The sequence below is a fragment of the Argiope bruennichi genome, chromosome 5 (assembly GCF_947563725.1).
Source record: "Argiope bruennichi chromosome 5, qqArgBrue1.1, whole genome shotgun sequence".
Taxonomy (NCBI): domain Eukaryota; kingdom Metazoa; phylum Arthropoda; class Arachnida; order Araneae; family Araneidae; genus Argiope; species Argiope bruennichi.
The window spans coordinates 21,374,519-21,401,637 of record NC_079155.1 but is presented as its reverse complement, the minus strand read 5'-3'; the positions used below and the strand labels follow the sequence as shown (position 1 = coordinate 21,401,637).

Sequence of the window (27,119 nt, the reverse complement as noted above, 5' to 3'; positions counted from 1 at the left end):
ACACATTTTGCACTTTTTTTACCAATGGAAACTAAACTTTAGCACACCTTACAATTTTTATCCCTTCGCTCGAAGTATGGGAAGTCCATACGCAGTTATTTTTTGAGCGAGTGTTAGAAGAAATTAAATAAAAAATTAGGATTTGAATCAAGAAATAAAAAATGGGATAAAGGTGTTGGACTAATTTTAAAATGAAAATTAGGAAATATCTAGAAGAAAAGTAGGCACTCTTAAAGTATATTGATCTTGATCTTTAAGTTCAAATTAGTAGTAAGTTAATCATTAAATATGATGTTATATATATATTTTTAATATTTTATTAAACATTACGGTATTCAGCTATTTTTCGTTAAATACCGTATATCTCTACCATTTAATTATTTGACTTAAAAATCAAAATCCCACAGAATAATTTATTTCTCATAAAATATTATAGTTTATACTAAAGTTATTGACCAGGAAATTTATTTCAGGCACCAAATTATAATCACTTCTTAAAAATATAAACATCATTTATTCGTCTCAGAGCTAACATGATTATAAAAAAGAGCCATTTAAAATCCGGTTAATTTAGTCCATATTTTCATCCACACTTGAAACGTACTCAATTCACTCCATCATATTCTTTGCATGCAGGACACCAAACTCTTTTTTGGAATATGTTCGGTATCTTATGAGCATAAAAACAGGATTATGTCATGCCACAGTGGAAGACGGCACGCAGTTAAAAGAAATATAGGTGATTTCACAATATAACCTTCTCTTCCTGTAAATACTCCTCTATTACAAAATGCTGAGCAAGCAATTCCTATAAGCTCACGATGTTCAATATTACGATATCTTCATGATACTGAGCAACATTCAGAATATCGATCAAGAAAGTCTATATATAGCACAATATCTTGTGCTGACAGGGATAGCATCATTATTTTCAAGATGCCTCAATTTCTGGGCATTTAAAAGTCTTGTGTTATATTCAGTACCATTTCCAACAAATTCAGGTGAGCAATCCCTCGACTAAATCCAATAGACTAGACGAGGCACATTCCTTCATCTTGAAAGACTTCGAACACGTTCACTAGTAGAAACATAAGCAGTACTCCTGCTACAGCGCCAGCTTGTGTCACGGCCCCACACCAGAAGAGGGCTCGATGGCCCCAGTAGTCTCCCAAGAGCACCGTCACCATCGTCTTGATGTAGGAGAAAGCGAACATGAAACTCACCCAACATACGACCTGAAATGAAACCATTTTAAAGAAATCAGAACTGGTTCGCAAGAAGATAAAATTTCACTAAAGAGTTTTTGAATAATTTTTCACAGGGTGGAATAAGTAAATTAGATGTCTATTACCTTCCTGCATGTGAAATGTATAAAGAGAAAGTATTATTATGTTCAAAAAATTCGAACTCCAGATTCTGACAACTCTCCACATTTCAGACATCCGCGGAGGCACAAAAACACGATTTTATAAATATGATTGTCCATCTGCTCGCAGAATAATTCAAAAATGCTTTGAACTAGCCTGATGAAATTTGGTAAATAGATTTAAAAATGTATGATAACATATGTTTCTGTCAAATTTTGAATGAAATCCATTCAAACGAAATCTGTCTGTCCAGCTGTCTAAATACAAAACGAAAAGAATTCGATGGATAAAATTTGGTACCTAGATTTAGCATGTAAAGTGTAATTCAGTATCAAATTTGGAACCAAATTCGTGAAGAGAACCATTGCTGTCAGTTGTACATTCTCACTAGTATATAAGCAATCCTTTAAAGACTCAGTAGCTTTTATAAATGAAATGTGGCATGTGATCAATAACTGTGATTATAATAGTAGTTATGCGCCAAATTTTGATTTCAGTTAGTCTGGAAAAAGGCATCGGAAACAAGCATGCCTTTTTCTGATATTTCTGCATTTACCGTATCCCAATGATTAATCACCAAAAAAAATTTTCAAAGAAGAAAATAGGTCTCTTTCAGAGCTCTTCTATCTAAATAGTATGCAGATAAATAATACACAAGTACCAGTTTTCTTTACTATATTACGAAGCACACAACTCTCATATGTAGTACTCTGAAAATAAAAATCTGAACATTCGTAATGTTCTCAGCCTTGCCCAAGGTCTAAAATGTTCTTCTGGTGGGGGGAGGGGATAATGCTTTTATTAGAAAGTGTAGAAAAAATTCTGAAAAGACCACTCACACTGGTTGCATCAGAAAATATAGACAAATATACAAGAGAGGACATTCTGTTTCGTTTCATAGCATGCCATCTTAAATGGCATCATGCCTTTAAAGGCGATAGAGCGGGGTATTTTACATTATGACTCTGATGTGAGGAGAGGTGATTTGATTATCGCGATTCACTGTTTTTAGCATGAATTTCAATACAAATGGATAATTTTGTTCCCTTACTCACAGCAGTGGATAAGTGAAACCTTATAAAGTGTAGCCCTATGCAGTGCACATTATAAAGCTTTGTATTTAATAAACTGGTAAATTTAGCTTCACATTATAAAATATAATTTTAATGAATTCGGCACATTAATGATTTATCTTGTGTTACTTTTTTATTTTGTAAAAATATGCATGTTTTTATTTACAATTTTAAAACTATTTCACAAAAAAAAACATGCAGCTTTCATACTTGTATGCAATTATCTTTAAGAAGATACTCGATATTCATAAATATTTTAATGATTCGATGAACTGAAAGTAACATACATAAATTTAATCATTTACACATGAAAAATGTTTCCATATTCACAAAAAAATGCAGCTTTCATACTTGTATGCAATTATCTTTAAGAAGATACTCGATATTCATAAATATTTTAATGATTCGATGAACTAAAAGTAACATACATAAATTTAATCATTTACACATGAAAAATGTTTCCATATTCACAAAAAAACATGCAGCTTTCATACTTGTATGCAATTATCTTTAAGAAGATACTCGATATTCATAAATATTTTAATGATTCGATGAACTGAAAGTAACATACATAAATTTAATCATTTACACATGAAAAATGTTTCCATATTATTTTAATATTTTATAGTATTTGTATTTTGTGCACTTTTTTTTGTTTATCCTGAAATAAGTAAAAACATTTTTAAAAAAAAATTTCAAGCCATTTTTGTGACAGTTCCAAGTTTATTGGTCTTAAGCAACTGTCTATTCGGAAATCCGCCAATGCGCCAACTGCTTGCTGTCTTAAAAAGGATTAATTTTAGTTCTGACATTTTCATAAATGAAAACAAAACTGCTGGGTAATGTTCTTAAGTTACGTACTAGAGTAAATGTGGAAAGGATTAAAGTAGAGATATTACGAAATTCACGCCGCTTCATTTCAAAGATATAATGCGTCACCAAGAATGAACACCATTTATTAGATGTTATTTCTCATTGACAAATATCATCATTGTTACGTAGACACTTATATTTATCTGTAAATAAATATTTTTCTTAGCAAAAAAATCTTGTGATTAGCGCAAAACATTCCATTCATTTGCCCTATCCTATAATATCATGTTTTACTTGGTTTAAAAAACGACTATATTTATGAAAATGCATAACTAAGCTATTTGATGAATACGTATAAAGCATTGTAAAATTCCAAACTAAAATAAAGTTTTTATTACAGAAGTTATTTATATTTGTTTTTAATTTGTTTAAAAGGATAGATGCATATAAGATTACAGTCACCATATGTTCCATCTAATACATGTACGACCACAGTACCATGTGTTTCATTTAATATACGCAAGACTACAGTCACCATCTGTTTCATCTAAAGATGACAGTAGACTGCAGCAAGTTTTAGTATACTTATATTAATGTCCCGTTTGACAATAGAATTAGGAGCATTTTAGGTCCGACCTCGTAATTTTGATGGTCAGGTGGCGTGGAAGGCATCTGAGCTAGTATTTTCGCCCCGATTTTCTGCAATGCAGCACGACTTCACTAAATTCGGTTTAGTTTAGTTTAGTTTAGTTATATAAATGCCCCATTAGAAGCAACACTATGGCTATTTTGGGACGAACTTCGTAATTTTGAACCGCGGTCAGATGACGGGGACGACACCTGAGCTGGCACCCCCTCTCCACACCACACCACACCAGCGGGAGGACGTTTGGTCAGGACGGATTTAACGTGTAATAGACCCCCTTACACGACGGTTCTTCGGTGGAATCGGGTCTCGAACCTGAAACCCTCCGTTTCCGAAAGCCGAGACCTTAACACCAGGCCACTGCGGCCTTTCACTAAATTCGGATCTTTATCTAAGTGAATTGATTGGCTAAATATATAAAATATAAGTATTTAGTTTTATAAACTTTTCCTGCAAAATCTGCTAATCTAGATGGAGTCTCTATCTGTTAACAATATCTCAGATCTGTTTGTTGCAGATTAAGTAACGAAAGTTGTATTGGAGATTCTCATCCACATTGGAAGAGCGCTGAGATAAAAAATTATCATGTAAACTTTAGACGTAAAGATATTATAACATTAGAAGTTTATTTTCCTTGTTATAGGATCTTCTCTATCCTTAATGTTCACAAAACACTTCAATAAAAAAAAATCACTAAAATCGAATTGGAACGAAAAATGATAATTGATAGAAAAAAATGCAATACTAAATACAAAATAAAATAACGCTAAAAGAAAATATAACAACCAGCTGAAATGAGAATTTTATGAATAAATATAGAATAATAAAAGTTTCAGACCTCAGACCATTGACTTTTGTTATAATCAACATTAAATATTTTTAATAGAAAGTAAATTTTGCGATCTCGAATCTAATTTTCATTTATGCTTATCTTTATTCAAATATCGATAAATCAGACATTTTAAACATAATAAAAAAACACTCTGGGTTGTTTGACACCAAATCAGAAGTTGGCAATAGTTAGCGAATCCTATAATGACACAGAAAAAAAGCAGGGATATTTGTAAACCCAGTCTTATAAACAAAATTATATATATATATATATATATATATATATATATATATATATATATATATATATATATATATATATATATATATATATATATATATATATATATATATATATATATATATATATATATATATATATATATATATATAAAGTAAAAAAGATATAATGAATCCGGCCTCAAGTCTTTCTCAAGGGTCACCCTCAGGCAAGGATTCAAACCAGGAATTTTTTCTGCGAGGGGTCTGACTTTCGTTCAACAAATTGACCCCTCGTGACCCGAAGATCCCAGGAAACGAGGAGTCAGTTTGTTGGACGGAAGTAAAAAAATCATTTGTGTCTTAGTTGTAGCAGCATCAGCTATTGTGTCTTAGTTGTAGCAGCAGCTCTAAATACAATGTATATTTTATTATATAGATTCAGAATATATTATATAACTGAATTTTCATATTGATTATTTTGGATTGATAGTTTCAGGATATATATATATATATATATATATATATATATATATATATATATATATATATATATATATTGCTTTTTTTAGGTTTCTTTTGATAATTATAAATATTATGGAATCTTCAAATCAATTTTTCTTCAAACTTGTATCCAGATACCATTTATGGCTTCACTTGCATGGAACCCAATTTAATTAAATTGTTAGTTCGACTCATAATTCGATTCTCAAGATATTAAAATAATGTATTATCAAGTAAAATGTATGAGTGAAAAATTTCATACTGCTAACACATTAAGAATTCAGGGAAAATGTTGAAAATAAAATTCTTTTTTTTTCTCAAACATGAAATAAATCAAAAGCGTATAAAGAATCTCAAACAACATTATAATTAGATGAGAATTGGTGTTAGCAAATTATCATTACTACGACAAAACTAATTTTTGTTAATGTATTTTAGCGGCAAGAACATGTGTTTTTAAATATTTTAACACCAATAACATGTGTTTTTATGTATTTTAGCACTAAAAGGCATACCAAAAGCAGTATTAATAGCACTTACTATCAAAACTGGTCCAGCTGAAGAATCAAGAAAAGGAGGATGAGGTGACATAATGGCAGTAAGCAAGGCGTAACAGGACACGACAGTCGATGCCAAGGACAGCCAGGAGATCCAAGACACGCTCCTCATCTCCAAAAACATTGCTAGCAAACAAGCAGCAGGATAGGCGACCCCACATAAAGTGACAGTCAAGTGGAAAGGACCATCTCCATAAGGCAAACAACTATACGGCTATAATAAAAGAAATTAATTTTATATAAAGTGTTTAGTGAAATGTTAATATGTATCAATAGGGGCGAAAACAATTCATCATAAATCATGTTTAATCGGCAAAAAAACATAGAAGTACGTTAACTGTAATGCCTATTAACAATGGAAATTGTATTGTAGAAATAGCTCCAAGAGGGTAATGAAGGGATTTCTTGGAAGAATGCCAAGAAAACTTCTAAAATACAAGCAGCAGCAGAAAGCATTTACCAAAGTAGACACAAATGCATACGATCGTTGCCACAGTGGATAGATGCGAAGTAGTCTCGGCTTCAGAGCCGGCGAGATCCAGGTTCGATCCCTGATTCCATCGAAGAATATAAGTACAGGTTGGCCTGGAGCTAGTTGAATCCGTCAATGTCAAATGCCTTCCCATTGGCACAACATGAAAGTTTAGATAACAGCCAAATCATGTGCCGTCCTCGTCATCTGACCACTGCTCAAAATTATATTATTCGTCTAAATATAAAAAACATATACTAATCGTTACGTCAATATTAGAAGATGTAAATATAACTAACACTAAAAACTGTGCACAGTTTCTGAATATTTCTATTTAAAAGCAGCATTACCATAATCTTTTTTCCTTCAATTCATGTTTCTCGGCCATGCCGTACTTTAACTCATTAGAAAACAGATGGGATGCAACAACAAATTGAGCTTTACAATAAAGATTAAAATAGAAAATGATTTTTAATTATGAAAACAAATCACGTTTAAATTTAGTATCTATAAATTTCAGCTGCAGAATTCTGTTATTCATTTTCTTTCAATTCATTGAGACCTTATGAGAAAAATGGAGTATTTCGATTAGACTCTTCTGAAAGGCGAAAAAAAATTAAAAATAAATCAATGAAAAAATAGTCGATGTGAAAGAAATCTTAATCTATAATGAAAGGACTTTTTTTTTTTTGTATTTATGCTGCCTTTATAAATAGCTTAAAAAATAGTTTTCTTAGCTAATTTTCGCCTAAGAAATCTGAAGCGATTACTTTTCACATTACATAAATGGCCTTGGATTGTATCAAATAAAACCGAAATTACATGCTATCAATATGTCGCAATTTTTTTCTTTATTTCCACCCCTTTGCCTGAAAATAAAAGAAAACCCTCTTCTATGATTACGCCATGTAACCGTCGCAATTCAAGGACACTAACTGACGCACGTGATCATAGAAGGAAAAAAAAAGATTAACTCATCAGCTCCTATTAATTGCGTTCAAAGAAGCGTGAATAGTGACTGAGAAAAGAATGCTGCACTCTGATTGGATTAGCATTGCAAGGCAGGAATGTTTCCACCAATAGGAAAGGGCGGATTATTCTGTCTATAGCCAAACAGGATCCCAACTGAACCTCAGAGTAACTGATTACAGTTTCTTAATCCTTATTCTGAAGCCAGTTAGTCAGAATAGTTATCTCAATAAATCAGATAGTTCAGAAACATTAAAGTCGATTGGGCATAGAACTATTAAATTTGTTACATAGTAAATATTTCAGTAATAGGCTCTCAATATTTCTTTAGTCTTTCAAAATTTGAATTATTTAATTAATTAAAAATTTTTCGATATTTTAACGTTTTTCTTGAGTAAAATCAAATCATATTATAGCACAAAAATCCTTCTCATGGCACTTTAAAATTCAATATTTGTTTTTCAGTGAAAATAATTTATTTTCATATAATTTTTCCTGAAGCTAAAAATAAATTTTTAACAAAATGTAACTATAAAACTATTTTGATCATGTTTTATAGCAATGCTTTTTAATGTTTTGTTTCTGTGTTTATATCCACACATATTGCGATGAAATGAAATACATGTTTCATGGCCATCTTATTGCTGCCAAAATTACGAATAAAGTTTTGAAAATATGAAGGCAAATGAAAAAATTATTTTTACACCACTTTGAAATTCGAAATATTTATTTTTCAGTAATTTTAATTTATTTCCGTATAATTTTTCCTGTAATTGTAATAATTTTTTTAATGTAACTATAAAATTATTTTGAGCATGTTTTACAACAATACTTTTTAATATTTTGTTTCTGTGTTTATTGCATTCTGTGTTTACACGCATTGCGACGAAGTGAAATACATTTTTCATGGCCATGCTGTTGTTGCCAAAATAAAGAATAAAGTTTTAAAAATAGAAAGGCAAACGAATCAAACGATATTTCAGATTAAAAGATTGTCTCTCCTTTAATAGTTATATTTTTTTACATATGTGTTACTGGAAATGTACGAAGCGGCATTTTCCTTATAGAAACTTTAAGAATCTTTTTTCAAAAATGAAATATGTTAACTATTTGAATCCCTAAGTATTGTAATTATACCTAGTTATTTCATAGAATGACAAATAGTATTTGAGTTAAAGGTGAAAAAAATTATATGACTTTTATTTGAAAGACGTGATTTCTACGAAAATACAATTTTGTACACAATATAAAGCCCCTATGTTGCTTCAAAACGTGTACTAATACAATTAAATTTAAGTTGATGCCCATGCAACTTTGCAACCTTTACCGGCAGTAGAACTGCAGCTAAATCGCATTCTATCACAAAATTAAGAAAGAGTTTTGAGTGAGGTTTTAAACATAAAAGTTTATCAAATTCTTTAAATACAATTCGTTGTTATTTTAGATAATTCTAACACAAAAAAAGGCTTCCCTTAATCAAATTAATTCGGCTTCTAAAATCAGCCTGACAATCATGGAGAAAATATAAAAATGCATTCATTAATTTATGTCCATTATTATGATGCATTCATCATATGCATGATTGCTCCATTACCATTGTTACCATCATAAGCTTATGCATGATTCAGCTTCATTACCATTGTTACCACCATAAGCTTATGCATGATTCAGCTCCATTACCATTGTTACCACCATAAGCTTGTGCATGATTCAGCTCCATTGCCATTGTTACCAGCATAAGCTTGTGTATGATTCAGCTCTATTGCCATTGTTACCCTCATAAGCTTATGCATGATTCAGCTCTATTGCCATTGTTACCAGCATAAGCTTGTGCATGATTCAGCTCTATTGCCATTGTTACCATCATAAGCTTATGCATGATTCAGCTCCATTACCATTGTTACCAGCATAAGCTTGTGCATGATTCAGCTCTATTGCCATTGTTACCATCATAAGCTTATGCATGATTCAGCTCTATTGCCATTGTTACCAGCATAAGCTTGTGCATGATTCAGCTCTATTGCCATTGTTACCATCATAAGCTTATGCATGATTCAGCTCCATTACCATTGTTACCAGCATAAGCTTGTGCATGATTCAGCTCTATTGCCATTGTTACCATCATAAGCTTATGCATGATTCAGCTCCGTTACCATTGTTACCACCATAAGCTTGTGCATGATTCAGCTCTATTGCCATTGTTACCATCATAAGCTTGTGCATGATTCAGCTCCGTTACCATTGTTACCATCATAAGCTTATGCATGATTCAGCTCCGTTACCATTGTTGAGATATTACATGCCAAAAGGCAGAGATCTTGATAAAATACATGCAAAAAGAAGAGAGTAAAATCCTCTTTCTTTTTCTGTCAGGGACTTATATACTTCCTAAAAAAATAATCCACTTATTTTTATTATTCAGCAGGTTTAAAGTGGCTCGGAAAAGAAACGATTTGAGCGGCTCATATTTGAATTATAAATGCTTCAGTTTAAGTGCAAGTTTTTAAATATTTTTAATAATGCTGTTTCACAATACACAATGCTAATTACTTACTTGAATTGCTGGGAAAATTCCAAAAGTGGCGATAGAAGCCCATAATTGCAAGAATAGAAGATAAAAATACAGAATTCGAGAATGTTGAGTCGTTTCAACTAAGTCATCATTTTGGCCAGAGGGCGCTACTTGCATCTCATAGCACTGATCATTCATTGATTCCTTCTTTGTGGAAAACTCAACCTGAAAATTAAAATCAAAAAGTAGTCAATACAATTAAGAGAAGCTTAATTATTTTGGAATTTCTGTCGTAGTTAGGAACAGTAAGCATGATGCTTCTAAACTCAGGGGAAAAATTATTAAAGATATGTTGAGTACACTAGCTGGAACGGTCGTCTCCCCATCACTTTCTCGCATTGTCTCTAATAACGGTTAATTTGTCTTTTAGAAGAATTTTTCCCAACCGATTAAAATAAAAATGTGTCGCAGAACTACAATTAAAACCACAAACTAACGTATGAAATATGATTTAAATCATCGTGTTTACATGCTTCTGATAGTATAGATCGATAGACTTGTGGCGGTTTGTTATGCGCGAGGATAGAACTTGGGACCTTGTGGTTCGCAGTCCAGTAACATGACCACAATACAAAAGCAATTGCTCGTGAAGCGTCGCTGTTAACTGGCTTATAAGCTTTCACTGCAGACTCTTCCTCCAGTGAGTCGGAGGTGAGACGAACGATATGGCTGTTGAGTGGTGATGTATTAGCTGTTGAGTTTTAATGCGCCTTACCCTTTTTGATGTGGCGAGCGTGTGTGAGTGGTTGCTGTTGCGTCAAGTGAGTCTGACGACTTTGGGTTGTTGTGGGTAAATGACACCGCAACAGCTGTACGAAGGTTGAAGGTGCATCGTCCGAGGTCAGAATGTGGCTATTGGTATGAATGGGGATAGAACCTGGGACCTTCTGTTTCGCAGTCCAGTAACATGACCACAATACAAAAGCAATTGCAGGTGCAGCGTAGCTGTTAAATGGCTTATAAGCTTTCACTACAGACGTTCGATCCCTTGTTGGATTTAATTCGAAATTTGATATGCATTAACAATATAGATGTTTAATCTGTGTGCTGATTTTTGTTCATTTACCTTTTCCTTTTGAACTTATCCTGTTGACTTATATTCGAACAATTTGTACACACAGACTTCATCTCAATAGATTTTACAAAAATTTGTCAAAATGGAGAAAAGACCATGGATCAAATTGGTAATGACTTGTTGTAAAGACCATGTGTTCAAATTTTATCTGTGTAATTAAAATCGTTTTTCAGCTATTTTTTTCAAAGGCAGACAGATAGGCATTTTTCTGAAATATGTTTTTTGAACACAGGGAGGTCTAAAATGTGGAGATTCGTCAAAATCTGGATTTCGATTTTTCTGACAGTTACAATACTGTTACGGATTTCACCGGGTTCGCTTTGTAGTGGGTGTATGGTGTGAAAACACAATCAGCAGGCTTCAGTAGAAAATAACCACGACGTTTATTTAACACGAAGACATTAATACAAAGACGACAAATATTTACAGCCGAGATGAACACAGGACAGCACACAGCAGCACTCTACAGCATACAGTAGCCCACAAGTAATAATCGACCACAGCACACAAAGCGGCTGGCCAGACAGAATCCAGCAGGAGAGGGGATCCTCGGAGCTTCACTCTACGGTCTCTCCAATGGCCGCTTTAGCTGCCGACTCACTACTTCTCACAACTGGTTACTACACACGCGACACGACGCCGCTTCCACAGTAGACAACAGGACTCGGCACACAGCAATTCAGCACTCCCTCCACACAACGCTGGCACTCCGCCGTTGCTTCGCTATCCACTAGAAGACTCTACGACTTATTTGTTTACGACTCCGCTTCCAATCACGATTCCATTCACTCCTCCTTGCAGTTTGAGACTGCCAGATTTTTATAGTTCTCAGAAGGCTGAGCGAGAACCTTCTGGGCCAATCAGGAGTATCTGGGCTTTATCTCAGTTAATATAGGACGTATCGTAAAAATTCTCGAAGTTTCCAGCATTATCCAGTTTGTCGCCAAATTCGTTGCCAAATCGCCAAGTTTGTCGCCCAGCTCTGAGGTTATTGACGAGCCACCCGATCGTACGACGGTCTTACTTACGATTATACTATTCGTGATGGGAAGCAAAAATACAGGTTTGTAATGTTACTTTCTCTATATTTTGTATACGAGAAAGTGAAAAGCTATGTTAACGATATGTTAAAAAAATATTTATAATTCAGATCTCGTTAACTATTCATAATGCGATAACTTGTCAGACAATTTCGTCGAATCACTGAATAATTGATATTTAAATCTAAATATTTAAAGTAACAATTAATTAAAAGACCGAAATTACTTGGATATGCTAAAAAATCCCTGGTATTCTTTCCACTGTTATTTAGATGTAAAAAACAATAAACGTTAAAAATAGAAGGTGGTATTGAACTAAGAGTTTAAATAAAATTTCAGTTAATATTTTTTTCATAGCAGATAGTTCTCTATTCGTAAAAACACCAGAAGAAAAAAAACACAAATTTTAACATTTCTTAAAAAATTATTCATGTGGGAAATCTGTAATTCCCTCACCACACATTGTGCAAACTGAACTTCCTGCAAGAGATGATAAGGCAACCGAAGAACACTCATATTTAGAATTTTATATCTTATACAAAGCGTCAGTTTAAGAGTTTTTATACAAAATTATATATCCCTTTTTTTAACCTAAGGATTATTGTTAAAGCTTCAGTATTTATCTTGAAAATTACTTCAATGCTTAAAATAAAAAAATTGATACGAAGCCTTTTGTTCCAAGATTATTAATGCATCATGGTTTTGAGATAATATGACAAGCAAAGCTTTATCTTTAACCCTAAAAAAATCTGCTATTCACAAGTGCATAGGCAGAATTGCGAATTAAAGGGATTTCATATGCTAATTGAACAAAAAAAATAGCGAAAAAAATTCGAGAGTTAATGATCCGCATTAATCTCACTCTATTTAAACAGAAAAAAAGTTACGGTTACAGTGGATGCGTATTTTTTTTTTCCATCTTGTGTTTTTTTTTATCAAGCTGGAGAAAAAACGATAAATAATCTAAATAAATAAACAATGAAAGCAGCGAATTTAGCAAACGAAGAGAAACTGCATCACCTGCTCTTTTCTAGAATTTTTGCATACGTTAAGACTTGTAAATGAAGCTGCAAGTTTATCGAGTTTTGAATCATAATCGAATATCGTTATTTATTTTCCCCTGAGCTTCTCTCGTTGCCAACTTTTATTTTCTAATTAATTTATGCGAATATTCTACAGTTTACAGACGAAAACAGGTTTGTTCAATATTTACCAACACAAAAGGTTAATTCGATTAGAGCTCGTTTTCTCTGATTTTTTATGCGCATTATTATGATGAATTAAACCTGCATGTGTTTATTTGGCTCACAGCAAAACGAATGAGTTAAATATATTTTTTTTTTTTCCCCTCTCTCTCTCTTTTCAATAGATAGCAGGGAATAATGATGGCCCATTTCAACAAACTATCGTAAGAAAAAAAAACATTTAATGCATTGAATAATTGAATTTGAAGCGAGATAAAAGATTTGTTCACAAATCTTTATTCTTTTATGCAGTTTTCTTCTTCGATTTTTTTGAGCATATGTAATGTTCCCTGGGTGAATGTAGTTATTGTACATCCAGTTTAAATGTATTAAATAGTAGCAAAACCCAAACAAGATGAGAAAAAATTTAAAATTTTCCTTCGAAACTAAAGCAATAACGAATTAATAATAACAATTAACCACAATTAACAAATAATAACAATTTACATAATAACAATTTTAAAGGATATTGGAAGTTTTTTTAACTATGTGCTCTAATTTTACATTTTTCCATTTATATTCAGACATATACTTTTATTTTATAAAAATAAATCGTTTGATATTTATGCGAATAATCTCCTTGCCTCTAAACATTAACATTAAATTATAATTTAAGTATTAAAAGAATAAATATTTATCTTTACATAAAAATAGGTAGCATATTAATTAAAACCATCTGTAAATAGTTAATTACATTTAATTAATTTTATTCTGTTTAAAAAATACATCAGTATTTATAATTTTTTTCTTTTAAAATTTTAATTTTATTAGTATGTATTTCGATAATAAATATTTATTTTGAATTAAAAAATTAAAAACATATTAATTAAGAGTATTTGTAAATTTTAATTGAATAAAAGTTATTAAAAAAGAAAAAAAATACCTAGCCAGGTTCGAACCCTGACCTTCCGCATACGAGACGGTTACCTAGACAACCATGCCATCGGGATCATCGGGACGGGAGTCAGGTTATCAGTATATAAGCTTTACCAAAAGTGTGAAGACCATTTTCTCGAAATTGACTGGTCATTGCGTTTTAATATTTTCATGAAGGAATATTCTAAATATATACTATCATTATACTAAATCTCATCCCGGTCTCAGATTTCAACCCCGTGCTCTCCCCTTGTCAGCTCACACTTCTAGTTATGTGATCCCTTTAATAGGGAACGCATAATTAGTTAGAATACGTTTAAAAAATTGAATGCTTGTTTAAATCATCAAAAAAAAAAAAAATCGAGCTTCAGATTTTGAGGAATCTCTATGTTTTTAACCTTCTGGAGCCCCCCCCCCCAAAAAAAAACTCATATTTTATAATTATGTCTGTCAATAAGTTCGAAAATAATAAGCAAAAAAATGCAAGTGGAAGTTGGCATGTAGTTTCGCATTCCAAGCTATGAGTCTATAGTACACTTGGAATCTCTTATTCGACGAGAAGAGATTCTTTGCCAAACTGTACACTCGATCATTCTCACCATGCCAAGAAACAAATCCAAAATGGTATATAGCGCAAATATGCCATAAAGTTTAAGGAAGAATATTCCAAAGGTTAGAAAAACACTTATCTACTTTATATCCAAATAATTTAATCTATAATTAGACTTCTTCAGGATTTAATTGTTCAACCACTATATTTAAATCATTAATAGTGTCAATCAAATCCGATTAACTATATTTGATCAGATTTAACTAAACTATTTTAAATTATATCTGTACAATAAATATGGAGGATCCAAGTAGGCTCGCTTTACACGCAAAATTACGATTACAATTGATGACATCGGTCCAGATGTTGAATATGGAGATTATGTTAAGAATTTATTTTGCAGAGACTCATGAAAATGGAGGTGGGGGGGAGGCAATTAATTCCATATCTAAGGGTTATAAGCTATCATAAGAAATAAAAATAACCGAAATCTGTTCAGTAGTTGGGCTGAAGTAATAAGTCATTTTTTTTTTTTTTTCATAATGCAGATTTTTTTTTTCTTTTTAGATTTTTCTAGGAAATGGAATGAAGGAAAACATATGTCCATTAATGACATATTTTGGAATCGATAGGTCTAGTCGTAAAATGAAAAAAAATATGGAACATTTCTGTATCTTTGTTATTTATTATCGCATCCTTACAAACTTGGCACAAATGGCAATGGCTTAAAAGGATAGGTTTGTTGAGATCGACAAACTGATTAACAGAATTTAATTAGCTAATGAACTACTATCACAAAATATTTGCATTACGGAAATCCAGAGTTTTTTTTTAATACTGCTATTCAGCGAGTCTTTTTTTGCATGCGCATCAAGTTTCGTTCCGAAATTCGTAGTATTTTTGGGATATATTTAATTTTGTTTGTTGGAAACTCCACCCAAAAAGAGCCATCCACCGGGAACGTGATAAGTAAATCTTAGTGTTTTTTTATAAAAAAGTAAGAATTTTTTTCGTATTTTTATTACAAGAATTCCGGGGTAACAAACAACACGACTCCAATTTATCTTTAATAAGGTTATTTTTTCAAAATATAAATAATTTTTTAGTTAAATATCAAAGCATTCCCATTGCTTTTAAAATCAACTCATCATTTAGACTTTTTGAATTGATCCCGGCATAAGAAATCAACAAACATCTAGATTTTAATGATGAATGAAATATGGTCGTTAGCGCATTTTTTTCACGTTAAAAAGTCCCTGAATGATGAGATGCGAATACTGTAAAGACATGTTAAGCCAATAACATTTTCTGTTTTTATTAAAAGGATATACCTTTATTTTCAGGAAGAAAACGATTATTAATCGGATTTATTAAGTTTGCTACTATTAATTATGAATCGGTTAGAAGATTTATTAAGTTTACTACTATTAGTTATGAATCGGATAGAAGATTTATTAAGTTTACTACTATTAATTATGAATCGGTTAGAAGATTTATTAAGTTTACTACTATTAGTTATGAATCGGATAGAAGATTTATTAAGTTTACTACTATTAATTATGAATCGGATAGAAGATTTATTAAGTTTACTACTATTAATTATGAATCGGATAGAAGATTTATTAAGTTTACTACTATTAATTATGAATCGGATAGAAGATTTATTAAGTTTACTACTATTAGTTATGAATCGGATGGAAAATTTATTAAGTTTACTACTATTAATTATGAATCGGATAGAAGATTTATTAAGTTTACTACTATTAATTATGAATCGGATGGAAGATTTATTAAGTTTACTACTATTAATTATGAATCGGATGGAAGATTTATTAAGTTTACTACTATTAATTATGAATCGGATAGAAGATTTATTAAGTTTACTACTATTAATTATGAATCGGATGGAAGATTTATTAAGTTTACTACTATTAATTATGAATCGGATAGAAGATTTATTAAGTTTACTACTATTAATTATGAATCGGATAGAAGATTTATTAAGTTTACTACTATTAATTATGAATCGGATAGAAGATTTATTAAGTTTACTACTATTAATTATGAATCGGATGGAAGATTTATTAAGTTTACTACTATTAATTATGAATCGGATGGAAGATTTATTAAGTTTACTACTATTAATTATGAATCGGATAGAAGATTTATTAAGTTTACTACTATTAATTATGAATCGGATAGAAGATTTATTAAGTTTACTACTATTAGTTATGAATCGGATGGAAGATTTATTAAGTTTACTACTATTAATTATGAATCGGATGGAAGATTTATTAAGTTTACTACTATTAATTATGAATCGGATGGAAGATTTATTAAGTTTACTACTATTAATTATGAATCGGATAGAAGATTTATTAAGTTTACTACTATTAATTATGAATCGGATGGAAGTTTTATTAAGTTTACTACTATTAATTATGAATCGGATAGAAGATTTATTAAGTTTACTACTATTAATTATGAATCGGATAGAAGATTTATTAAGTTTACTACTATTAATTATGAATCGGATAGAAGATTTATTAAGTTTACTACTATTAATTATAAATCGGATAGAAGATTTATTAAGTTTACTACTATTAATTATGAATCGGATAGAAGATTTATTAAGTTTACTACTATTAATTATGAATCGGATAGAAGATTTATTAAGTTTACTACTATTAATTATGAATCGGATAGAAGATTTATTAAGTTTACTACTACTAATTATGAATCGGATAGAAGATTTATTAAGTTTACTACTATTAATTATGAATCGGATAGAAGATTTATTAAGTTTACTACTATTAATTATGAATCGGATAGAAGATTTATTAAGTTTACTACTATTAATTATGAATCGGATAGAAGATTTATTAAGTTTAATACTTTATGCTACTGTAAGAATGATTGAGTGATGGACATTCTTTCTGTTATGCCATGCCATTCCATACTTGTAATCAAGACAAATAAATACAAATGAATTGAGCCAACCACATTACCATGCTATAATATCTTGAACTAGAAGTTCGAAAACAATTTTTTTTTTCATTAACGCAATTGCAAAGAGGAGATTATTTCATAACTCTAAGGGAATCATTTTACTAATATTCTTTTTAATATTCTCAATCTAATTAAAGAGATTTATAAATGAATGCTCAACATTAAGCCAATAAGTATATAAATAATAGGCTTTAATGATTTTTCTTATTTTATCATTCATTTACTAAAAATTAAGAATTTAGTAAATAATGAGAAATTATAAGACTTCCTTGAAACTCTATTTCTTTTATTTGAAACGATAACTGCCTGTAAAGAGTAAAAATTAATTAAAATTTCCAACAATTAATCTGTCCGGCAATCAAATTTTATGTCGTCTGCGTGGGAAAAGAAACATCGATTTTAAAAAAAAGCAAAATTCATGTTGAATTAAAATTGTCTGATTTGAAAATAAATTTGATATTTAACTAATTGAGATATTCTTATTATAGATCGTACTTCATGAAAAATAGGCATATAAATACAAAAACATTTAATATAGAATTCCTCAGAAAGTGGGTGCTACAAATCGACAGAGGTAATTTTACATTTTCCATAATTGCTTCGAAAATTATGTGGGATAAGAGCACAATTTTTTGGATTTCGGCATTTTAATATGTCAGCTTTACTTCCGTGCTAATATTTTAATATGTTGCAATTCATTTTTTCCCACATTCATTTTTAATAATCATAAAAATATTGAATTTGTGTTATTTATGCATTTGTCTCATGACTATATGAAAAATTACAGTTTTTTTTTATGTGATTGAAAAAGAAGAAATATATAACAAGTGAGTAAAAAAAGAAATGTATTTTGAGAAATATATAACAATTTTCGAAATATCCCCGAAATTTCATAAGAATCATTTAACATTCGAAGCCACGATTTTTAAAACCAAATAACTCTTGAAATTACCAACAGAATTCCATAAAATTTCATTGAGAGATTTATTTTAGTGCGACAAATAAATTCAGGAAAAAAATTGATATCCGCAATGGGAAAATTTCGGAATAATAGTTAATTAACTCGGTTAATCAATTAGTCTACCTCAACAAAAGAATATATTAATTCACTCGGTTAATCAATTTGTCTATCTCAACAAACCATCCCCTCAATTGATTTCCATCGACACCAAATTTGGGAAGATGCGATAATAAATAAAAATGTACGGATGTTTTCCATTCTTTCTGTTGACGTCTGTACCCAACTACATGAAATAATCGATGAAATTGAACCATTAGTGTGAGTTGGCGGGGGCTGATTCTGTGACTTTAGGTCAATTATTCTAAATATAAACATGTTAAGTCATATTAATAAGAGAATTTGTCTTGCAACTATTTACAGCTTTAAAAAAATGTAGAATAAATTTGACCCTATTATTGATGCAACTTTTAACTATTATCGAATTTTTATTTATTTATTTGGCAATTCCAACATCTTCTCCTGTCGCTATGAATTATTTTTGTAAATTCTTTATATTATTTCTTGTCATTTGGTATACAACTTCGAACGGACTAGAAGAATTTTATATTTGATATATAGCCAATTACAAAAAAAAATTATCAGAGCCGATATCATTTTTCGCAGTTCATTTTTTTTTCACTGCAGCTTGATACTGTTCCGAATTTCCCCAATAGAGGGCACACCTATAATAAAAATACTATTAAAATAACTAAACACTAAATAAATAAGAAGGTTTTTCAACATCTTAGATATCTTCGATTTCAACATCTGATTTTGGTCGATTGAATTTTCGAATTGACTCCAAAAATTTAAATACTCTTATGGATCACCATAATAGGTCTGAATTTTCAGTTTAGTTAATTTTGCATTTATTTTGATCCGCATCGATTTACTGAGGTTTCACACAAATTATTAGATTCATGTTTTTTTACACGATGCCAATGCAATGATTTTATTTCATTCTTTAATTTTACAGAAGTAAAAGCTATTTCTTCATTATATTCATCAATTTTCTGAATTTCCGATTCAATATCATTAATATCTAAAAGATTTCCGATTTTACTGTCGATAGATTTCATTTGTTCGTCTTTGGTTTGTAGTTGCAGCAAAAGACCCTCGAGCTCATCCATTTCAACTCCCAGTTCGTCTGAACGAGTTTTTATTTTTGAAATTAATTTTGTAACTTGCCCTCTGTGTGAGAAACGTTGTTTTTTCAACTTATATAACCTATCCTTATTATTCTTTTCAACCATAACTAATTCTTTTTCTTTAACAGACATTAATTAACACAATCAGATGACTTCCTTTCCAAACTCAAACAATTTTAAAACATGTGTGGTTCAGAAATACAAACACAACACAGGTACTAAATTCTCGATTTCGGAATCAAAGGATGCCATACTCGAAACCCGAATCCATTTAAGAATTATCATGAAAGAGAATCTGATGAGCAATAAATCTGGTAGGGTCAAATGTTTTCTTGCTAGTGTAGTGTGCATCATCAATATTATCAATATTATGATCAATCATCAATATTATTAATAATATGATCAATCATCAATACTATCAATAATATGATCAATTTTATGATCAATCGTCAATATTATCAATAATATGATCAATTTTATGATCAATCATCAATTTTATGATCAATCGTCAATATTATCAATAATATGATCAATTTTATGATCAATCATCAATATTATGATCAATCGTCAATATTATCAATAATATGATCAATTTTATGATCAATCGTCAATATTATCAATAATATGATCAATTTTATGATCAATCGTCAATATTATCAATAATATGATCAATTTTATGATCAATCATCAATATTATGATCAATCGTCAACATTATCAATAATATGATCAATTTTATGATCAATCATCAATATTATGATCAATCGTCCATATTTTCAATATTATGATCAATCATCAGTATTATCAATATTATGATCAATATTGATGATCAATCATCACTATTATGATGCCGATCTTAAAAACGTTCCTCGCATTGCATGTTCTTCAAAACAACACATAAATATGATTTAATTAGCTGAAACAATTTTCAGAATCATTTTTTACTTGCTTTTTTAAAACAAGAAAGAATTCAGTTTTTCTTTTTGAGAGGATGGATTTAAATGTTGAATTTATAATCTGCAAAGACATAAAATGGTCATATGAACGCCTATTAAAATCTATTCAGAAGAATATTTATGGCATATTCGCCTTTTTTAATTTTTCTGTGAGAAATATTCCGTCCGTTCTTAAATCGCATTTCTTCTTCAAACAATTACGTTAAAATATGCTTTCATCACTCATGTCTTTCTAACTGCATTCAAAGTTTTATTCACATTCAGAATCGTGTTTTCATGACCCAATTCAGACGATTTTTTATTAGATACTGTTTTTATCGATTTAAAACTTTCGCACAATTTATTTGCTGCAGACGATTTATGATTGTAATATACATTAACGGAATGTTTAATATAAATATTGATATTATTTATATAAAACACGTATTATGTATATTGTTAATCTTGTTCTAACAAGCTGTTTTTTGTTGTTGTTGTTGTTGTTGTAGTTTAACTGAATCCACAAATCAAAGATAAGCACAAAACAAATTCTAAAATATAAATCCATAAATGCTAGATAAATGAAAGGCCAAATAAGGGTTGAAATATAGAAAAAAAAAGTTATTGCACAACGGTCTTTTATTTGCAATAAGATATCGAAACATTTCTCACAAAAACATTTTGAGAAATTTTATTGCTTTTTAAATCCTTACAAGAAAATACCGGAGGAAATTGCGTCATTTCAAATAAAAAAGGGGTAGAAAACATAAAAGTTGTTCAACAATGTTCAATTCCAGCAAAGCTTTGATTTCATTCTTTGAAAAGTATTTTTCGAACTGCCGCTATTTTCCTTTAAAACACATTTTTAGGATCAGCCCTGTTTGCTTCCAGAAGCCATTTCAATCCCCAAATCTGTAATTCTGAATTAAATGTCCAGCAAAACACGTTTGGTTTCATTTGATTGCTGGACAATAAATATATTTGGAAGACAAATCATTAAATTTTAAAAACACAAACAGAAAATAAGTCACTCAGCGATATTATAAGTGAATATAGAAACTGAAAGTGCGACATTATAATTTGTATCTATACAATGTACTAAGCAAGATTATTATCATCTATGTTCCGCCTTAATTTGAAAATTATAATAATAATTTATATAATAATAAGCGCAAATTTAATTAGAAAAATAAAAATCATGAATAAAAAGATACATATAAAACATAAACTATATTTGCAATTTTATTTACATCAAACCATTAAATAGCAATTAAATCAAATCCTCTGAGAAATTCTTATTCAATTTATCGAAATAATAAATTGCTGTAATCTAATCAATTGCCATACTTTATTCACATAAAAATTCAAGTCAATAATAGAGGAATATTATATAGAACAATTTCAATTTACTCGCTTTCTAAAAATAATTATTTTCTAATGACTCCATCTCAGATTTCATTGTATTTTCTGAATTGCAGAGATTCTTATTTTTCCTCTATGATTTCATGTGCTGGAATTCAAAAATTTGAACTTTGCTCAAAGCTATATAAACTCTAAAAAGTTTTTTTTGGGCTCGCTTTTTTCCTACTTTTTAACTCCCTTTTCAATTCATGGCGCTATTTGGTCATGTCTCTAACAATCTAATGGATAAAAATGAATGGCTTTGATAACACCATAAAGAATTAAGAACTAAATAATTATTGTTAAAGAACTCTGCGTCTACTTCCCCTTAAATCAAAGAATGTTTTTGTGTGCATGTGGAATTAGAAAATTAAGTAGTATTTAAATTAAATTAAAAGATATTATAAATAGAGAGATAAAAGAAAGTAGGAATTCCAAAATTATACTGATCTTGGTTTTTAAAAGGTGAATCAGTGATGAGTTATATCGTCTAATATAATGTTATCTTTTTTAAACTTTTATTCAGCATTTAGGGAGCTAAGCCATTTTGGTTAAAGATTGCATACATCTACAATTGAGATTGTTCCGCTTAAATTTCAAAATCGAATAGAATATTTTATCTATATCTATAATAATAAAGATAAATGAGTGTATGTGTGTGTGTGAGAGAGAGAGAGAATATATATTTACAGAGAGAGAAAGAAAGCAATCCAACTTTCCAGCCCGCTTCTATGTAATAATTCCGAGTTTGGCATCTTATTTCAAATTTCAGTCTCTGATTTTCAAAGAAGAATGTGTCTCTGGAAATTTTCCGAACAATCTTCGAATGATCTGTTAGTTCCAGAAAACTCTGGAATATTTTTTTCATTTATCCAAATTAATATGCGAAATTCAAAATAATTCACAAATATCCAAATAGCTCCTTGAATTTTAAGCTGAATCAATTCAAGGTGTTGCAGAGAGAATAAAAGTATCAAAGGAATCAAAGTAAAAAAAAACGAAATATTTAAACATTTGCAAATTTAATCCGAGATTAAACAAAATTGATGGTTACATTATATTGCGAAATATTAATTTAATCTAGACAGTACATAAAGATATCAAAGCGGAATCAATCGTTATTCTCTCATCTGAAATAAAATATGATTTTTCTTTATTTTTATACTCTCTTCTTATGACTTTTAAGCAGTTATGGGTGGAAAATATAAAATCAAAATAGTCTATATTCTTCTCATTTCTGATTCATAGATTTAGATTTAATTCTTCTCAACTGTGGAGCGTTTCATCGATTTAGATGGCAGGAATTCAGTAACTGAATATGTTGCTCATCAATCATTCGCAGGCCGGCTGTCTCCTCTGGTCTATCAAAGTCATGTCAGCTGTCAGTCAGAAATGTCAGAATAGTTCTGACAGCAATAAATTCCTGTAACATTTTGAAAGTTAACTGCTTTTTCCGGGAATGTAGGAATATAAAATAGAAAAAGAAATGCGTATTTTTTTTTTTTCCAAATTGTTCTTTAGAACTAAATTTTATTATCCCAAAATTAATCAAGGGGAACAAATTGTTTCGGGAAAATTTAATGAAAGTGTTACTGCCATTGGTGGCGCGATTTATTACAATAAAATTAAATAATACAGTTTAAGAAGTGCAGGGCCCAACAAAGCTGAATTTATTTCTCAGAAACAGTGATTCTCAAAGCGAACAGTTCATTTTTTGAAAACGAATCTCACTTTCTGTCCCATTTCTTTTTCCGGCAAACATTTAATTGTTTTTTAAGTAAATATGGGCACTTTATGCATCCGATTATTTTAATGATAACATCAAAAATAATAAATTAGGTCAATAAAGCTAAATCGGATTATAACATTACGAAAAACAATTGTAAACCATAAAATGTGTTAACAGTTCAGCTTTTGCAATACAATCTTTTACAAGTAAACTAATAAAACAGTTAGTATTCGTTTGTATTCTATAGTTTTGTATGAACTGTTTGTATTTTATAGTTTTTTATGAGTGGTTTGTATTCTATAGTTTTATATGAACAGTTTGTAATCTATAGTTTTGTATGAACAGTTTGTATTCTATAGATTTGGAACAGTTTGTATCTTGAATACTCACTATATAAATAGAGAGTATTCAAGTAAAACACAAGAAACATGTTAATGTGATTTAGGCTAATTTAAGTAAGTGAAAACACGTCTTTAAATTATATCTATACATAAGTTACCTCTTTGTTTGTGAACTAATCACAATTATTTCTTCACATCCTACGAATTCATTTATACTTATAATAAAGCTCAATGTGTGTGTGTGTGTGTTGGCGCTCTACAGGAAAGGTCATTTGACATACAGCTATCAAATTTGGTACATGTATACCTTAGAGGTCGGGAATGTGCACCTGGGGTCGATTTTTTTGAAATTTTAATTAGAATTTTAATTATTAATTAAAAACTAACTTTCCCGCCAAAAAAATCTTTTATTTCCCCCACCGCCAACCTTTCCGCCAAAAAAAATCTTCCATTTCCCCCACCGCCAAATGAGTAAGGCTTCCGTTTCTTTTTTCTCCCAACAGTAATGAGGCTAGGGTTAATATTTTTCGGCGGATTGTTTTAAACGATTCTATTTATTTTCTTAATGTTTTATGCATTTAAAATTAAACATTGTTAATTAATCCATGTTTCAGATTCATTCTGAAATACTTTTGAATTAAAATAACACAGAATAAAGGAAATTAAAAATGTATAATCTGCCTAGCGTTACCCCAACTGGCGTAGAAAAATTCACGCATTTGCGTTACCTAACTGGCGAAGAAAATTCACGAATGCGCATTGTTCTGATTGTAGTCATGACAACCACTTTCAACGGACAATTTAAATTATTTTTAGGTTAGTTGCATGCTTTTGTAAGTAAATTGTATTTATGTTAGTTATATATTTTTTGTATATGCTTATAGTTTTAAGTACATCGTTTTTTAAGTAGTTTTTTTAAACCTGTTTTAGACCGATTATTTTAAACGATTCATTTTATTTTCTTAGTGTTTAATGCATTTAAAATGAAACATTGTTCATTAATCGATCTGTTCATGATGAATCTGAGAAAATTTTGTTGACAAATTCTTGAGATATTACATAAATTAAGAAAGATATTCTTTAGTGTCCATAAAGTTTAAACGCTCAGTGACTCTATTATCAGTAATCATATTATTAAAAAAAATGCTTTGTTTCAGTAAAAAATATTATTATATTAATTGCAGATTAATCATTTACACTTTAATTTAAAGCATAAATTCTACGAGGGGTAACAGAAAATTAGAGAGATACATATCACGTTATGACTGAAGGCCTTTATAATATTATGAGTGAATTATATGACTATCAAAATTTGAAGTTTTAAAATATTTTGCTGAAGAATCTATTAAAGTTGGAATTGCATAAAATATTTAATTATTAAAATTTTAACGAACATTAAGATTGGCGAACCGGCTGGCGGCTAGTATTTAATAAAAACGTGTTCTAAGACAATTCCACTTATAAAAAGTTAAAATAAATCGTCATAATATTTTATTGAGAAAAAATTATAAAATCGAAAAAATCCGTGTATAAAATCTAAATTCGACACATCTGGTTACTCGGACTTTAAATTATGTGTGTCATAATACATAGTGTCATATATTATGTGTGCCTGAATATAGTCTTCTAAGGACAAAATAACACATTTCCCAATGACCGGAACACTGAAGTACGAGAATAGTAGCATCGACCATAATTCGCTGGATTAAGTCACTGACAGCTGGCTAAGTTCCTTTTTAAAAAAAATGTGTGTATCAGCTGCGATTCCTTCAGAAAAGATAAAAATAATTATGGTGAAATGTAAAACCTTCTTAATTTTGTTTTCTGAGTGATCTCATCTGAGTGAGTCTTAACTCGAAAAATGAAACTTAAAGTAAAATTACATCATAAATCGAAACATAAAATTACATGATAATATCTACATAACTCATTTATATTTCAGATATAATGTGTGTGTGTGTGTGTGTGTGTGTGTGTGTGTGTGTGTGTGTGTGTTTGTGTGTGTAACATTATTTTGGTTGAAGCAGAATGCAGGTTTGACAAGCAGTGAAGAGACTTTGTATTTTTAATTTCGTTTTATTCTCTTCAGGGAGACAGGTATGATTTATTTGCCAGACGGCGCAGCGCGTCACAAAAGCAGAAGTAAGAAAGAAGGGCGAAACAAATGATCACTAGTCTTATATAACAAGGGATTTCCGGCCACTCGCCAATTCAGTACAAGTGTGTGTTGACCTTTGAGAAGAGCAACGGAAGTATCACTTTCACTCGATACGTAGAATTGATTGGGCAGTAATTTTTACACGGCTTCATACGTGGAATGAGATCAGGAAATAAGAGAATATTTTATTATGAGCTAAATTAAGATAAAGTTTTGGAAATTAATTTGGTTAAATTAAGAGTTTAAAATATCATTATATATATATATATATATATATATATATATATATATATATATATATATATATATCGGAATTATTTCTCTCTGAATGTACAACAATATTTGAAATAAATTTCATCGATTCAGACAGCGGACGGCGTTCTATATGTCGGAATTCTACGAATATCGGAAACAAATATTTTGGATAAAACATTAGTCATTTTTACCCATGGAAAAATAATGTAAAGATTCGAAAAGTATTTTTTAAAAAATAAAGGAATAAAAAGATGCTAATTTACAAAAATACTGCTCTTTTAAAAAGTCTCATTGCTAGAAATCACATGGAGTGAGATCATGTTTGCGAGGAGAGCTA

At 30.1% G+C, this 27,119-nt stretch overlaps 1 protein-coding gene across 2 annotated transcripts in view; it reads right to left on the bottom strand.

Annotated features, from left to right (window-relative positions):
- Positions 1-454: 454 nt before the first annotated feature.
- Positions 455-27,119, bottom strand: part of LOC129968120 (solute carrier family 52, riboflavin transporter, member 3-A-like) — a 95,382-nt gene continuing 68,717 nt past the window's right edge. Inside the window, exons 5-7 of one of the 2 annotated variants that reach the window (XM_056081939.1) lie at positions 10,006-10,188; positions 5,994-6,224; positions 455-1,235 (exon numbers count right to left, since the gene is read on the bottom strand). In XM_056081939.1, coding sequence (XP_055937914.1) covers positions 1,032-1,235; positions 5,994-6,224; positions 10,006-10,188 — 618 coding nt within the window. In that variant the 3' untranslated portion in view covers positions 455-1,031. The remainder of the gene's footprint in view (positions 1,236-5,993; positions 6,225-10,005; positions 10,189-27,119) is intronic. The other variant, XM_056081940.1, reaches the window with a different exon arrangement.